General features: G+C 37.2%; 2 protein-coding genes across 2 annotated transcripts in view; one reads left to right on the forward strand and one right to left on the reverse strand.

Annotated features, from left to right (window-relative positions):
- LOC137410003 (uncharacterized) overlaps positions 1 to 14,673 on the reverse strand; it is a 372,155-nt gene extending 357,482 nt beyond the window's left edge. Inside the window, exons 1-3 of the mRNA XM_068095633.1 lie at positions 14,601 to 14,673; positions 14,403 to 14,499; positions 13,296 to 14,078 (exon numbers count right to left, since the gene is read on the reverse strand). Of these exons, the coding sequence (XP_067951734.1) occupies positions 13,296 to 14,078; positions 14,403 to 14,499; positions 14,601 to 14,673 (953 nt within the window). The remainder of the gene's footprint in view (positions 1 to 13,295; positions 14,079 to 14,402; positions 14,500 to 14,600) is intronic.
- Positions 13 to 6,307, forward strand: LOC137410002 (aspartate and glycine-rich protein-like). The gene is made up of 4 exons (XM_068095632.1): positions 13 to 16; positions 114 to 297; positions 4,439 to 4,734; positions 5,217 to 6,307. The coding sequence occupies exons 1-4, from the start codon at positions 13 to 15 to the stop codon at positions 6,305 to 6,307; spliced, it is 1,575 nt and encodes a 524-aa protein (XP_067951733.1).
- Positions 14,674 to 16,109: the final 1,436 nt, after the last annotated feature.

Consider the following 16,109-nt stretch of genomic DNA (forward strand, 5'->3'; position numbering starts at 1 on the left):
AATAGACCACCAATGGGTGAGTGGTTGAACCTGTAGCAAACGCTGACTTCTACTGTGTGTCGGCGTGCAAGGATACTGATCAGTAGCCTTTGACCAGTTCCATGACACTGTAGTACTGACTGCTGAACAATGCATTGTGGCTGTTGTTGATCTGGACAAAGGGGTAGGCGTGATGGTCTGTAATGACATTCATCAACTGGTAGTCGACACAGAACCGTCACTTGCCATTGTTCTCCCAGACCAACTCTACCAGAGAGCTCCAGGCGCCTCCATCCGGTTCAAGAGGCCCTTTGCTCAGTAGCTCTTAAACTTCCCACTTTGCATCTGCCTGCTTATTCAGTCCCAACTGATGGAGAGGCTGTCAGATAAGCTGGATCCCCTCTTTCAATGGGATGGAATGCTTCACATCAGAGTTTTATCACACATATCCGTTGTTGGAGCGGAATATGCCCTGATAACTTGTCAGCATAGTGTTAGTCGACTCAGTGTGCTGAGCTGGCTAAACTATGACCGAGTCTTTTGCTGTGATGTTAAGACTCGGTCCCGTTGTGGCATCAGTCATAAAATCAGCTGGGCATTCGTCCCTGATCTCGGCGCCCTGCCGTTGCAATAAGCTATAGCACAAACGGAAAAGTATTTTTTATTCAACCAGAACAACAAGCATCGCAAGTATATCAAATCCTAAATTAGAATTTTTTTAAAAATAAATATACCACACCTATATTGTGGCATTCTTAAACTAAAAGTCATTGGATTATAGATATATCGAACTGTGTAGTGAACGGTGTGAACTAATTGCTGAAAACACACGCTGTAACATAAAAAGACACAGGGCAAGCCACAATTCACCAAAATAATACAAATTTTAAAACTGGCAGCTGTTATGCAAGGTACTAATTTCTCTATTTTGTATCTAAGGTTACATAGTGTCATATTTTGTGACTAAAAAGAAGATTTAAGACTTAAAATCAATTATTATAAATTAAAAGCTTTTGGTAGATTAAACTAACAGACCATTTGACTCTGCGAAAAAAAAACATTCTTTAGCTCGTAGTTACTGTTCAACAGTTGAGGTAATGTTTTATCAAACTACGGAATAACTCATTCACTATCACAAGCCGATGTATCAGTTCAGGTTATCTTCTTTTTGTGCCCAGAAGCAGATACATCAGCTTTTAGACAGTGCGCTAGTTTATTTGCAGTTACCTATTCTTCACTTCATATAAATCAATAAGATCTCCATAAAACCAAGCTGGCTGCTAACAATATAGACTAATTCAAAGGCTTTTCATTAGGAGCTCAAATTTTATAAACAGAAAGTTTGCCACAGACAAAGCATGGTTGAAAATAGAATGCGGAACAGCTGTGGAAGCTTTGAACATTCTCAGCCATCAGGACTCCAATCACTCTATATCGAGTGAATCTGACTCTTCTAGCAACGAATCTTGCTAAGAAATAGCCCAGTGTAATAGTGCTAACAGCAGTACCACTATCGTAACAGAATATTATGGTGACAGTCAAAATATGGCTATCGAAATTGCTTGGCAAATATTGTTCATAAGGTTTGTGAAAATTTTGTCCCTTTTAAGGAAGTTAGTTAAAGATAAAGTTTTCTAATAACAAGTTTATCCTCAACAATCTGGTATTGGAATTCAGTTGATATCTTCGCTCTTTCTCAAGTTATTACCAAATTAGTGATTTTATTTCACATTTGTGAGAATAGAAAAAATTTGGGTCAGAGCTAAAATTAAATGCGGTAGTGAACGAGTTAAACCAATTGACTGCCAATTGTATCATTTTCACAACCCAACCTGAGTCTTTGAAATTCACATCTGTGCAGTGTGAGCTTTTTGAATGACGTAAGTCTTTCTAAGGCTTCAACATCATTGCTATCTAATTTAATGTTTGTGACTTCCAAGTTCTTTAGATTGGTCAGTGAAGCAAACCTGCGACAGAAAACCATAACAAATTATTGCAAATTAACCAAACCCAGTGTTGCTGTATATTAACTCATTTGAATAAAAGTATTAGGGTAACATTGTTTCATTCTCAAGTTTATTTAATTTAAATGTAAATCTTAATACAGTTCTCTCACTCATGATAGCTAAATTCCAGATAAAAAACTAATATGCGTTGGTAAATAGGCTGAGAGTGAGCTAGATCTTTCACTCAAAATAACGATACTCGTAATCTTCTGGTGGCATTTTATTAATACCATTGTAAATATATCAGGTAATTATTTACCTTTCCCTGTTATGTTTCAACTCAGCCTCACTTGATATCCTAAGGTATTCCTCTGAATTCTGCTCAGTTTCATCATCTATTGTATACAAAGATAATTACATAAGCTAAACTTACTGAACATGAAATAATGTTGATATGGCACAGTTGTTTTGTTCTACTTCAAAGGAGATGGAATTTGTAGTCAGAAATAAATAATAAAATATAACTATTAATAATGTTTATAACTAACAAACCATAAACTCCTTTAAGAGTTTTTTAGAAAAGTTCTGTCATTTAATAATTGATAGAGTCGAATAATCAATAATTATAAAGTCAAAGAGCTCAGAACTAGTGTAACACCAGATAAACTATTTTAAATACATTTTTAGGTTGTTTACGTTTGCTGTATTGATTTATGGCTCCTGTCATTTCTTTACACTGAGCCAACTTTTAGAATAGTTTTCATTGTTTTGAATTCTATAACTGCTTTTGAATGGTTCTATGCGGTGATAATACCATGAAATTTTGTTGTAATTCGATGCCACGGTCAATTTGATATCAACAGAATTATAAAACGATTACTGTTAGCACAGTATTGTAATATGATAAGTAGTATTTAGCAAACAGCAAAACTTAATGCGCATATCAGTATTCGATTAGGAATACGTTGGATATAGTGCAGAAAATGCCAATGAACGTTTTATTAGACACACAGAGCAATTTGTGATGTTTAAAGCAATATTTGACACACAGGGCAATGTTTACCACATGGTACTGTAAACTAAAATTGAGAATAATAGTTAAAATGAACCACCATAAAAGTTGGGAATTTTTTATACCAGAATAAAAAGAAGCTGTTGGATGAAGCTGGATGTTGGAAATCTTGTCTCTGAAGTCTCTCTCTATCTCATTCAGGGCTTCACTCAGAATGATAGCAATGTAAATGCTTGATCCATACTCTGGTATTTTTACTGTATATTTCCCTACCAACATAGCAATTGGCATCCAATGACCTTCTTTGTCTTGAATATGCAGAATCTTTCCAGAGTCACCTTCTTCAAACCTATAAATATAAGTTCATTTTGATACACTGATGAGCGCTTGTACGCACATGCAGCAATGTACAAAAAACCCAGCTGGATCTGGAAGCATGTGTGTGCGTGCGTGTTTTGTGTGTGTGCGCGTGTTTGCGCGTGCGGGCATTAGCGCGCGTGCGTGCTTGGGTGTGTGCGTGCTTAGGCGTGTGCGTGCTTGGGCTTATGTGTGGTTGGGCGTGTGTGTGCTTAGGCGTGTGTGTGCGTGTTTGTGAGTGTTTGTGAGTGTTTGTGAGTGTTTGTGAATGTTTGTGAGTGTGCGTGAAAATTATAATTACAACTACTCTCCTTGAAGCTAACCACTTTTACAATGGCTTTCGTTGTTACACAGAAGCACATGATACTTTTTAGCTCATTAAAAGCCTTAACTTTTATAGCCTAAAATCTGCCTATAAAGATGTTGCATATATGTTCTCGGCTGGATTACCATGGAAAGCAATGTATCAATGACTGCTGGTACGTCTTTAAAAACGAACTCCAATATATATTTTTGTGTGCATCAATCTTTTATTGATAAATCAATTTAAATTATGAATTACTATAAACTTTCTCGTTTGCTCTTAACTAACTACACATAAGTGAGTTTAGTGAGTAGTTTTGGTTTTTATACTGTCTGGTTTTAAAAAATTGTAAGGTTCTTTTCAAAAAATCAGATCGATACATTAGTATTATAAAGAAGATAAACTGTTTAAGTAAATTTTACTCAGGCTATCCAGGTTTGTACATACCAAAATACAACAGTTATTGGGTCTCTGAAAATGGTCTCACATTTGTAAAGCAATTAACAGGAGTACCACATGACCATGACTAATAGCTACAGTTTTTACGCTAATAAATATTTTCAAATACAGAAAAAAATGAGCAGGCAGACGACTAGCCTATCACTTTCAATAAATCATGAACAAAAAAATTATTTTGTGATTTGAGATTTTTTTTTCTGAAAATATCTCAAGTGTGGACAGTGCTACAGTAAACAGGCTGGAAATTTCATCTCATTGGTTTAGGGTAAAGATCATTGCATCCAATGAAAGCTGCGAATGTTAAAAGTCTTACATCTATGTAATTGGCTACGTAGCTAAAAGGTGTTCTGTTCTACTAAGGTTACCTTTTTGTGGTTAAAGTGGCCATATACATAGTAGTGGTACTGGTGGTACTAGTGATACTGGTGGTACTAGTGATACTGGTGGTACTAGTGATACTGGTGGTACTAGTGATACTGGTGGTACTAGTGAGACTGGTGGTACTAATGATACTGGTGGTACTAGTGATACCGGTGGTACTAGTGATACTGGTGATACTGGTGGTACTGGTGATAATGGTGATAGTGGTGGTACTAGTGATACTGGTGGTACTAGTGATACTGGTGGTGATACTGGTGGTGATAATGGTGGTGATACTGTTGGTAGTAGTGGTAGAGGTGGGGTAGTGGTGGTAGTAGCGGTGGTGGTGGTGGTGGTAGTAGTGGTATTGGTGGTGGTACTAGTGGTAGTGGTGGTAGTGGTGGTAGTGGTAGTAGTGGTGGTAGTGGTAGTAGTGGTAGTAGTGGTAGTAGTAGTGGTAGTAGTAGTAGTATTAGTAGCAGTAGTAGTAGTGGTAGTAGTAGTAGTAGTAATAGTAGTAGTAATCGTAGTAGTAATAGTAGTAGTACTAGTAGTAGTAATAGCAGTAGTAATAGTAGTAGAAATAGTAGTACTAGTAGTATTAGTAATAGTAGTACTTTTGGTAGTAGTAATAGTAACAGTATTAGTAATAGTAGTAGTAATAGTAGTAGTGATAGTAGTAGTAATAGCAGTAGTAATATCAGTAGTAATAGCAGTAGTAATAGCAGTAGTAGTAATAGTCATAGTAAAAGTAATAGTATTATTATTGGTAACGCTAACGATTACGGTAATGTTAAAGGTAATTTTAACAGTAATGTTAGCGGTAATGTTAACGTTAATGTTAACGGTAATGGTAACGGTAATGGTAATGTGTACGGTAATGGTAACGGTAACGGTAATGGTAACGGTAATGGTAGTGGTAATGGTAACAGTAATGGTAACGATAATGGTAATGGTAATGTTAACAGTAATGGTAACAGTAATGGTCACGGCAATGTTAACGATAATGGTAATGATAAAAGTAACGGCAATGTTAATGGTAATGTTTATGGTAATGTTTATGGTAATGTTAACGGTAATGTTAGCGGTAATGGTAACGGTAATGGTAACGGTAATGGTAACAGTAATGTTAATGGTAATGGTAACGGTAATGGTAACGGTAATGGTAACGGTAATGTTAACGGTGATGGTAACGGTAATGGTAACGGTAATGTTAACGATAATGGTATTGATATATGTAACGGTAACGGCAATGTTAATGGTGATGTTAATGGTAATGTTAACGGTAATGGTAATGGTAACGGTAATGGTATCGGTAATGGTAACGATAATGGTAACGGTAATGGTAACGGTAATGTTAATGGTAATGGTAACGGTAATGGTAACGGTAATGTTAACGATAATGGTAACGATAATGGTAACGGCAATGTTAATGGTAATGTTAACGATAATGTTAACGGTAATGTTAACGGTAATGTTAATGGTAATGGTAACGGTAATGTTAACGGTAATGGTAACGGTAATGGTAACGGTAATGGTAATGGTAACGGTAATGGTAACGGTAGTAGTAACGGTAATGTTAACGGTAATGGTAACGGTATTGGTAACGGTAATGTTAACAGTAATGGTAACGGTAATGGTAATTGTAACGGCAACAGCAATTTTAACGGTAATGCTAACGGGAATGGTAACGGTAATAGTAACGGTAATAGTAGTAGTAATAGTAGTAGTAGTAGCAGTAGCAGTGCCAGTAGCAGTAGCAGTAGAAGTAGCAGTAGCAGTATATGCAGTAGCAGCAGTAGTAGTAATAGTAGTAGTAATAGTAGCTATGATAATAGGACCAATGATAATAGTAGCAGGGGTATTAGTAGTAGTAATAGTAGTTACTAGTACTACTGTAGTGCTAGTAATATTAGATAGCTAAGAGGCTATTAGCTATACATTACTGGGTAGTAATGAAGAGTTAGCATTGCAACAAAGCTAGTTAATACTGGCAATACGAGTATCAAAATAATCTGTATAAAACATATAACGGGGTTGTTATTAGACAATATTTTCTCTTTTGGCAAAGAGTCTCTCACAGACTAAGGGTTATAAAATTCAAAAATTATGAATATAAATGATGAAGTTGTGTGCAATAAACTATTAGCCTACTAAGAACATTGGGCGAGTTAAGTTTTTCTTGCACGAAAAAAAAAGTTTATCGAAAAACGGTCGGAAACAGTCAAAGCTGCCTGAAAATATTCATAAATATTAAATTCTGTGACGTTATTCTTAGATTACTAAGAATGTTGTTAAACATAAGTTTTTTTTGCAAGGTATGTGAAGTTTTACAGTAAATTTAACTTACCAAAAAATATTTTGATCAACACCTTTATTTGAACCCACCCATCAATAGAATGGCATTAAAGACAAACGGTTGAAAAAACCACACAGAAATTTAATTGAACACCACCTTTATTTGTCGACCACTATGACATTTTTCGATATATGTGAACCCATATTAGAAAGCGATCAATAGAAAGGTGTCCACAATTTACTACTAATAACAACTCAGTTGATCACAGCTATTTTGGTTGTTGTTGCTGTGTGTACCATAGTCCATGTTGTAACTCCAAAGCTTTACATTTTGTTTTGTTAAAACTTTGAAAGCAACACAATCCAAATAATTATAAAGTGTTTCAGGATAATATTAGTATTTTGTTTTACGCGCTTTTGATACTTTGACAGAGGTAAAAAATGATTTATCAGTTGCTATGGAATCTGTAACACTATTTGAGGCTACACGATTTCTGCTTAGCAGGCATGTGCAAGATTACACACAGTTTCTCTTTTCTGGGCAACAAGTGTATTTAAAACGACCAAATTTAAAAGACTTGCCCTGCAAAAAATAATTTGAATGCAAATATCAACTAATGAATTGGTGCAGATGAACAGTGAAGGTCAAAAGGCATTGTAGAAGGAAAATAACAGGCAAGAAAAGTTGATATTAGTTCAACCAAAAGCAGCAACAGAACGCAACTGGACAAGCCATTGATGAGGATAATTTTGTTTTAAACATGTTAAGTTTTGTTTCTGCTTGTATTATATGATTTGTGTCATGCAAGTGCCAAGTATTATTGGTACTTTGCCAACAAACATTATGCTTATTAGCTAAAGCTTTATACAAGCTAATATATTATAGTACTGTCTCATTATAGCTATTAATAATGCTTGTAGCTTTTTACAAAGCTTTTCTATGACCAAACATATAAATACTTGGGTTTTCTGTTATCAAATCAGTTGTCTCTGGAGAGTGCAATAAACCACATTTCTCTAATTTAATACTCTATTTGATTGCTTCTGTGCAGAAACATAACAGAAGCTAATTGGCGACAAGGATTTCTCTTTTGAACAGTTACAAAGAGTTTTGTTCAGATTTTATCATTGATAAAATCGATACAAAGAGTTCTAGTTTATTACAAGAGTAACTGTTCAAAATTGCACCACTACAATGGCAGAAGTAGCAGACCTGATCAAGCTAATGCAGAAGCAGCAGGAGGACCAGAGACAGCAGCAAGAGGAATACAGACGTCAGCAAGAAGAGCATAGACAACAGCAGCATGAGGAGTTCAAGCAGCAACAAGAGGAATACAGACGTCAGCAAGATGAAAGAATGGAGGAGAATAAGAAACTGATGGAGCTACTACTACAAAACCTACAACGGAAACAAGAAACAGCTGCAACCGCTGTTCCAGCCTTCCCAGGTTTTGACCCAACAGCAGAGCTACTAACAGATTACATAGACAGATTCAACACCTTCATTGCAGCAAATTCTATTCATCAAGACAAGATTGCTGGCACTTTTCTCACCAACCAACAGCCTACACTCTACAAGCAGCTTAGTAATATGGCAGCTCAGCTTTCAACACCCAAGCAGATCAACGACCTCAACATGGATGAAATACTGGAATTTCTCAAAGACCAGTATGACCCTAAGCGCTTCATTGTTAGAGAGCGTTACAAGTATTGGAGTGACATGCAGAGGAAACCTGGAGAAACTATTCAAAAGTTAGCTGCCAGAATTCGTCAAGATGCAACTACATGTGCCTTCATAGACATTACAGATCCATTAGATGAGGCTCTCAGAACAAGATTTATCTGCTCTGTAAACAATGAAGCAGTTCTCAAATCTCTCTTCAAGGTCAAGGACAATGAACTCAACTTCAACAAAGCTATACAGGTAGCACAGGAAACAGAAGAAGCAGCTAAAGTTGCCAAAGAGACAGTTTATGGAAACTCGTCTAAAGTCAACAAGGTTGCTCAACAAAAATCAAGATACAAACCACTCCAGAAAAACAACTCTACACCTGACAAGCAGAAGGAAGGAAAGCTATGCTACAGATGTGACCGAACTAACCATACAGCGGATGACTGCAGATTCAAAGCAGCCACCTGCAACTTTTGTTCTAAACAAGGTCACATAGAAAGAGCATGCAAGAAAAAGAAATCATCTGCAGCAGGAAAACCAGTAAAGATGATAGAATGCACATCAACCAAGATGGTGAAACTTGCTGAAAACATCAAACTGGAGGGAGACAACTTCACACTTGAACTGGACACTGGAGCTTGTGACAACTTCATCTGTAAATCAATATGGGAGAAGCTAGGAAAGCCAAACCTAAAACCTACTACAGTTAACTACAAATCAGCCTCAGGACATCTCATAGAGACGCTTGGCAGATGTGAGCTAACTGCCCAATTGGATGCACAGAAAGAAGTCAGACTACCATTTGTGATTAGTGCTGTACAAGATCTCAACCTACTAGGAAGAACTGCTATACAGCAACTAGGCATCTCTATTGATGACAAGCTACAACAGAACCTTGTATCAACAATCACAGAGAACCAGCCAGATGGGAGGTTACAAATCAAGTGTAAGGAGATGTGCAAAGAATTTCCAGAAATATTCAAAGACGAGCTAGGATGTCTCAAGAACTTTGAACTAGAGATAAACTTCAAACCTTCAACAAAGCCAGTCTTCTGCCGACCCAGACCAGTTCCTATTGCCTTGACAGAAGAGCTCAACCAAGCATACGAAGCAGGTGTAGCTAAAGGCATATGGGAACCAACTCAATTCAACCAGTATGGAACACCAGTTGTACCTGTACGCAAATCTACAACAGGTCAAGCTGCAGGGAAGATCAGAGTATGTGGAGACTACTCCAAGACTATCAATAATCAGCTAGAAACACATAGGAAACCTATCCCACTACCAGAAGATCTAATCAGAAAACTAGGTGGAGGCTATTGCTACACAAAGATTGATTTAGCAGATGCCTACAATCAAATATTGTTGGCACCAGAAAGTCAACGACGACTAGCACTATCAACACACCGAGGAGTACTACTACAGAAGAGGTTGCCCTTTGGCATAAGCTCAGCACCAGGGTATTTTCAAGAAATCATGGAGCAACTGACACAAGACCTCCCAGGAGTAGCAGTATACCTAGATGATATACTAGTGAGTGGAGCCAATGCAGAGAGCCATCTACAAAACTTACGTCGACTTCTTCAAAGATTAGAAGAAAGAGGGCTCAGATGTAGAAAAGACAAGTGCTGTTTTGCTCAACCGACAGTAGAGTATCTGGGACACAAACTCACTTCAAAGGGAATCACTAAAGGAAAGAAGGCAGATGCAGTACAACAGATGCCAGTCCCAACAGACTTAACTCAGCTAAGATCTTTCTTAGGAGCTACACAATTCTACAGCAAGTTCATACCCAATCTGTCACAACTCACAGGACCATTGCATAAACTGACACGCAAAGGAGAGACCTGGAAGTGGGGCACTGAACAAGAAAAGAGCTTCAACAAACTGAAAGATATGCTATCAACTGATAGTGTCTTAGCACACTTCAACCCAGATCTTGACATTGGAATCTCATGTGATGCTTCAGAAACTGGACTGGGAGCTGTACTATTTCAACGTTATCCTGATGGAAGTGAGAGACCAATAGCCAATGTTTCAAAAACACTGACCAGCACACAGAGGAAATATGGACAAATACAAAAAGAAGCTCTCTCAATCATATTTGCTCTAAAGAAGTATCACCAGTACCTGTATGGTCGACGGTTTATCTTGGTAACTGACCACAGACCTCTTCTCACACTTCTAGGACCTACCAAAGGAGTTCCAGCTCTAGCAGCCAACAGACTAGCAAGATGGGCACTGGTACTAAATCAGTATGACTACACCATAGAATACAGATCTACCCAGCATCATCAAAATGCAGATGTCCTCTCAAGACTGCCAGTTGGACCTGATAAAGAGTTTGATGCAAGAGAAGATGAGGATGATGTTGATACAGTATGCACTATTCACACTATTGGACAACAGCTCAACTCTACAGACTACAATGTTCTAGCAAAGGAGACAAAGAAAGATCCAACACTAGCCACAGTAATGCGCTACACAGCAGAAGGATGGCCTGGTAACAAAGAGATGAAGGAGACTCAGCTGTCACTCTTCAACAAGATCTCAGATTCACTTTCTATCACTGAAGGTTGTCTTCTATATGGCAACAGAGTAGTCATTCCGGTCAAGTTACAACAGGAAGTATTAAAGATCCTTCACCTTGGACACTTTGGAATGGAAAGAATGAAGAAGCTAGCTCGAACTGCTGTCTATTGGCCTCGCATTGACTCTGATATAGAGGAGACAAGCCGACAGTGCACTGCCTGTGCGGAACACCAGAAGCTTCCACAGAAGTATCCTATACATCTCTGGATGCTACCTGAGAAGCCATGGAGTCGTCTTCACTTAGATCATGCAGTGAACTTCATGGGCAGCCAATGGCTAGTGATGATAGATGCCTACTCAAAGTATCCATGCATACACAGGACTTCATCTACTTCTACCAGAGCTACCACAGACATCTTAGAGGAGATATTCGCACACTTTGGATACCCTCACGCCATAGTCACTGACAATGCTACCAGCTTCACCTCAGGAGTGTTTCAGCAGTGGTGTCAAGAGAGAAGCATTGTTCACCTCGCTGGAGCACCCTACCATCCAGCTACAAATGGCGCAGCTGAAAGACTAGTACAATCCTTCAAACAAGCCATGAAGAAATCGTCACTCCCACCTAAATCTGCACTACAACAGTTCCTGATGCACTATAGAAGGACACCACTTCCTACAGGATACTCTCCCAGTCAGCTGCTGAATGGAAGACAGATGAGATGCAAGATTGACACCCTATTGCCATCACCCGCACACATAGCACAGTTTCATCAATCCAGAGAAGTCAACCGATCTGCAGAAAAGACAGTTAGCAAGATACACAGCTACAATCTTGGAGCACCATGCTATGCCTTGTATCATGGACCTAGACGCAACAGACAACCTAGATGGGTTCCAGCCATTGTTACTAAGATATATGGAACTCGTAGTCTCAATGTCAAAGTGGTACCAAAGGGACCTACTTGGAGAAGACATGTTGAACAACTCAGACCAAGATACTCAACAGAAGAAGATCAAGACCCTGGAGATAAACCTGATATAACAGAGGAGACAAAACTGCAACTACCAGCCCCTACAACTGTAACAGAGCAACCTCCGTCTAGAAGAAGACCACGCAACCCTCGTCTACCTGATGGAGATGAGTATAGCAGAGACAAACCCCGAAGGTCTAAGAGAACCAGAAAGAACATTTAGCTTAGTGAGGAGGTGTCATGCAAGTGCCAAGTATTATTGGTACTTTGCCAACAAACATTATGCTTATTAGCTAAAGCTTTATACAAGCTAATATATTATAGTACTGTCTCATTATAGCTATTAATAATGCTTGTAGCTTTTTACAAAGCTTTTCTATGACCAAACATATAAATACTTGGGTTTTCTGTTATCAAATCAGTTGTCTCTGGAGAGTGCAATAAACCACATTTCTCTAATTTAATACTCTATTTGATTGCTTCTGTGCAGAAACATAACAATTTGCAAACGTCTGCTTTTTTCGAATATGCATTTGTAGGTTTTGGTAGATTTTTACTTTGTAACTTTTATGATTTGTAACTTTGTAGTGCGTTATTTGATAGCTACTTTGCGGTTATTTGAATTTAAGTTACAATTGATCGACGCTGATAATTCCTCTTAAAAAGCCAAATTCGATTGAAAACTGTGGCGAATATAACAATGAGTTCAGTGAGCTTTTATGCAACATTGTTAGATTTAGGTATAAAATAAAAACATGCCTTCAATCTTAAGATGAAGTAAACAATATCATAAACTTCAGCCAATTTCAACACTCGCTATAAGATCATTGTAGGTTAATTTCAACTACTAAGTATCAACCAGTAGAGATATTATTAGGAATCAAAATACATACTTATTCAGACATCTACAGTTTGGAGAGAAGTTAAAGCCAATTTCCTGTATCTCAAAGGACTTACGTAGTTCCGCTCAAAACATAGTGCAAAATATGGAAGGCCATTTGCAACGCCCCTAAATAGGGTTAGATTTAGTTTCCAAACAATTTTGAGGAGCTTTTCGAAACGTATAACGCCATTCTTTATTCAACCGTAAGCTCTGATAGTCAGAATTACAGGCAATGGTTTAAAAATCTCTGTGGCATTCAAAAAGATTTTTTTTTCCAGTTTTTACAAAATTTATGCAAGAAACAGAAACTTTTACCGCTATTGGCAAAATATCGGAACTGCTTGCATTATTTATTTCAAGTTTTTTAAGTTTACTCTCATGAAATATAACACTTTTTGCCTCTCTGAATTTTGTATCAAGTGTTTCAAGGAATAATACCTACTCAAATAATCCTGGCAATTACACAAATAGAAATTCATTTCTTTTCTAAGCGTAAATTATTTTATCTCTAATACAGACCTTTGTATTTGGCTAGATTCTGTAGAAGGGATGACAAAGGAAAGGTGAAGCCCAAAAGCCCAGCAATCGTTTGCTACAACTATGGGCGAAGGAACGATCCGTCCTACATGGCCTCCCACCATCACTACAGATTGCCTTTCAGCAAGAAAGTTGATGTAGGATTGCTTAGGAACAGGCAGCGGCTTTACAGCAGCATTCAGGAGTCGTTTTGGTTTTTGCTCAAACTTCAGAGCTGCAATGTCATTCATATGCGAGTGACTTTGTTCATCACTTTGTATTTTTTTTGTGATTTGGTATTTGAAGATTGGAGTAGCCTGAAGGTTGCAAGCTCGAGTATCATCTTCATGAAATGTGAAAATGAATGGTTGAGAGGCTGGTTCAAGGAAGTTTATTGAAACTGGTGGTTGATTGTTTTCATGATCACCACTGTGCAGCAGATGTGCTGGGACAATGGCATACATCACCTCAAGATGGCTTCCATCAGACTGTTTCTCTTTAGCTGTTGCTATTAGTTCACATTTAGCATCTGTCTGAGCAACATGCCTGCTTTTTGAAAACTGATTTTTAAATTCTGTAACAATCTTTTGGACACGAGCTTGGAAGCACATATTTGTAATTCCACCAGAAGATCGTCGGTTTTGAACTCTGACTTCAAACCCAAATTCTAAAAAAACATTTTCTATCTCGTCACCGAATCTTTCGATGCTTTCTCCGTAAACACAGACTATTGGTCCAGGCGCAGAAATAACCAGCAGATGTTGGATCCCATGTCTGACTCGAATTCTAAAATAGACCATTCCGATTTGATATACTTTGAGCCTAGCGTAGGAACCTTGACATTCTAGTGTGATGTATAATTCTGGTACTGAGCTCTCAGTTTATTTGCATCTCAAAACATTATTTCTTATATCAAATCGCTAAAGACAAATTTATCCGTTACCAAAAGATGAAAGTTGTTAGGATCGATGATAATTAGCGTACATAAATCTCATGACATTGCTAGTGGTATATAATCTCGTTGAACCGCTTTAAGAGCTCATATGTCAGAAAAGTCCCACTGATAACGACATGGAAAATGATAGACTAACATTAATCAGCAAAACATACTGTTCCAAGTTTTGAATGCACTGCGGTAGCACCTCCTTGAGTTCAAAGCAAGGTAGATTATCACCGAGGTTGCTATAGGTAAGTCGTATGTTGCTATCTGCAAACAGCAAAAGAAGTATTTAACCTAAAATGTTTCTCTTTTATTCTTCCTTTCTTCTTTTCATCTTTTCATACTGGTTCAAACTAAAAAGATCATACAGCTTCTCAAGTAAAGTGGAAGGTGGTGATTGGAAAGACATTCAGCCTTAAGGATGCTTTGACAATGGGGCATGGCTCCAGTCAACGGTTTTTGCTTGCCAATTGACTATGACTCATCCAGGCGAGATTTGTGAGCCATTGTTTAAACATTTTGCTTTTAAGAAAAATACAAACAGACTCTGAATGTAATAAATTAACCAGGCATTATAATCAATCTTCAAGGGACTTCCCATCAATACTGTGTCTTAATATTTTATCTTTAACATCATTTTCACAATCAGTACATGTTTTGTGATTTTGTCGACTTTACTGTGCGTATGATTAGCATCAATATTTCTTTTACAACAAATCAATGTGTTTCCAACAATATTACAGCAGTTATTAGAACATTACTTGCAGCATTGTTTCACACCACTTTGAGTAATAAGCTGATTAGGCATTGAAAAAAACAAATAATGCAAATAGCAATATTTGTAGTTTTCAAATGCAGGTTGAGGTATTTCGGGTTTGAGCTACACAAATTTTTCCCTAAAATTTTATATTGATGAAAATAGCTGTTTATTCCTCACCTTTTGGCAAACAGAGATCTTCCAATTCATTATTAATGCCAGGTGTAGAAACTTGTTCATCCTCTTGAACATTGCTAACAAAACCTTCTGAATAATACCCTGCAAATTATGTAATGACCTTTAGTAACGACATTTAATACTTCGAGTTTGATTTATCATATTCAACATTTAACTCTTTTACCACTGCGCTAAACTCGCTATTCTGACCAAATTAGGTCAAACAGATTTTTGACAAATCGTTGTTCCACTAGGGTTTATGCAATATTTCAAGAACCAATACAGATATTGTTTTACTGTAAAATGCGTCTCATTCATAAAACACAAATTTCCACAAGATATGTATAAAAAAAAATTGCGAATCTCATTATCACACTAATTATGTTACTTTCTTAGCGGTGAATTTCTTATTGCCATAATGTTAACCATTCTGTTTTCCTGTTTGAAAAAAATGATTCGAAATGGAATTGCTGAGCCAAAAGAATGTTTATTAACTAACTGCATATGATTGACAACAAAGTTGTTTCGTCAGAGACTAAATTTGATTGGACTAGATAATGTGGGGCTTCATAATAAAAAGAAAAATTGAACCTTATTAATAAGCCGATGCATCTGCTTACGGTCTGTACTTGTGTTATCACGAATGCCGACACGTTGGCTTACGGCAGCAAAAGAGTTAATGGTCTTGTATAGAGCTTTGCAAAGACATGGTAACATTCAAAGCAATACCAAATTTAGCAAGCCAAAGTTAAAAATCTATTTCACAGCATAAAATCATGTCAAAATAGCAAAAAGATTCAATTAAAAGATTTTCTCGACCTTCGCTTCCAAGAAGCACAAGTAGCACAAGCCATAAAATTTGAACGATAATGAACAATTGTAAATAAGTCATACTGGCCTTAAATCACACTTTTTGAGAAAAAAAATTAATAAAAGTTAACCC

Source organism: Watersipora subatra, unplaced genomic scaffold (assembly GCF_963576615.1).
Source record: "Watersipora subatra unplaced genomic scaffold, tzWatSuba1.1 SCAFFOLD_35, whole genome shotgun sequence".
Classification (NCBI taxonomy): domain Eukaryota; kingdom Metazoa; phylum Bryozoa; class Gymnolaemata; order Cheilostomatida; family Watersiporidae; genus Watersipora; species Watersipora subatra.

Bases quoted from the DNA above. Each gene is read 5' to 3' on its own strand.
- LOC137410002 (XM_068095632.1), top strand. The intron at 298-4,438 runs GTAGCTCTTAAA...TTGTGGTTAAAG, and splicing joins TTCAAGAGGCCCTTTGCTCA to TGGCCATATACATAGTAGTG. The intron at 4,735-5,216 runs GTGGGGTAGTGG...GTAATGTTAAAG, and splicing joins TGTTGGTAGTAGTGGTAGAG to GTAATTTTAACAGTAATGTT.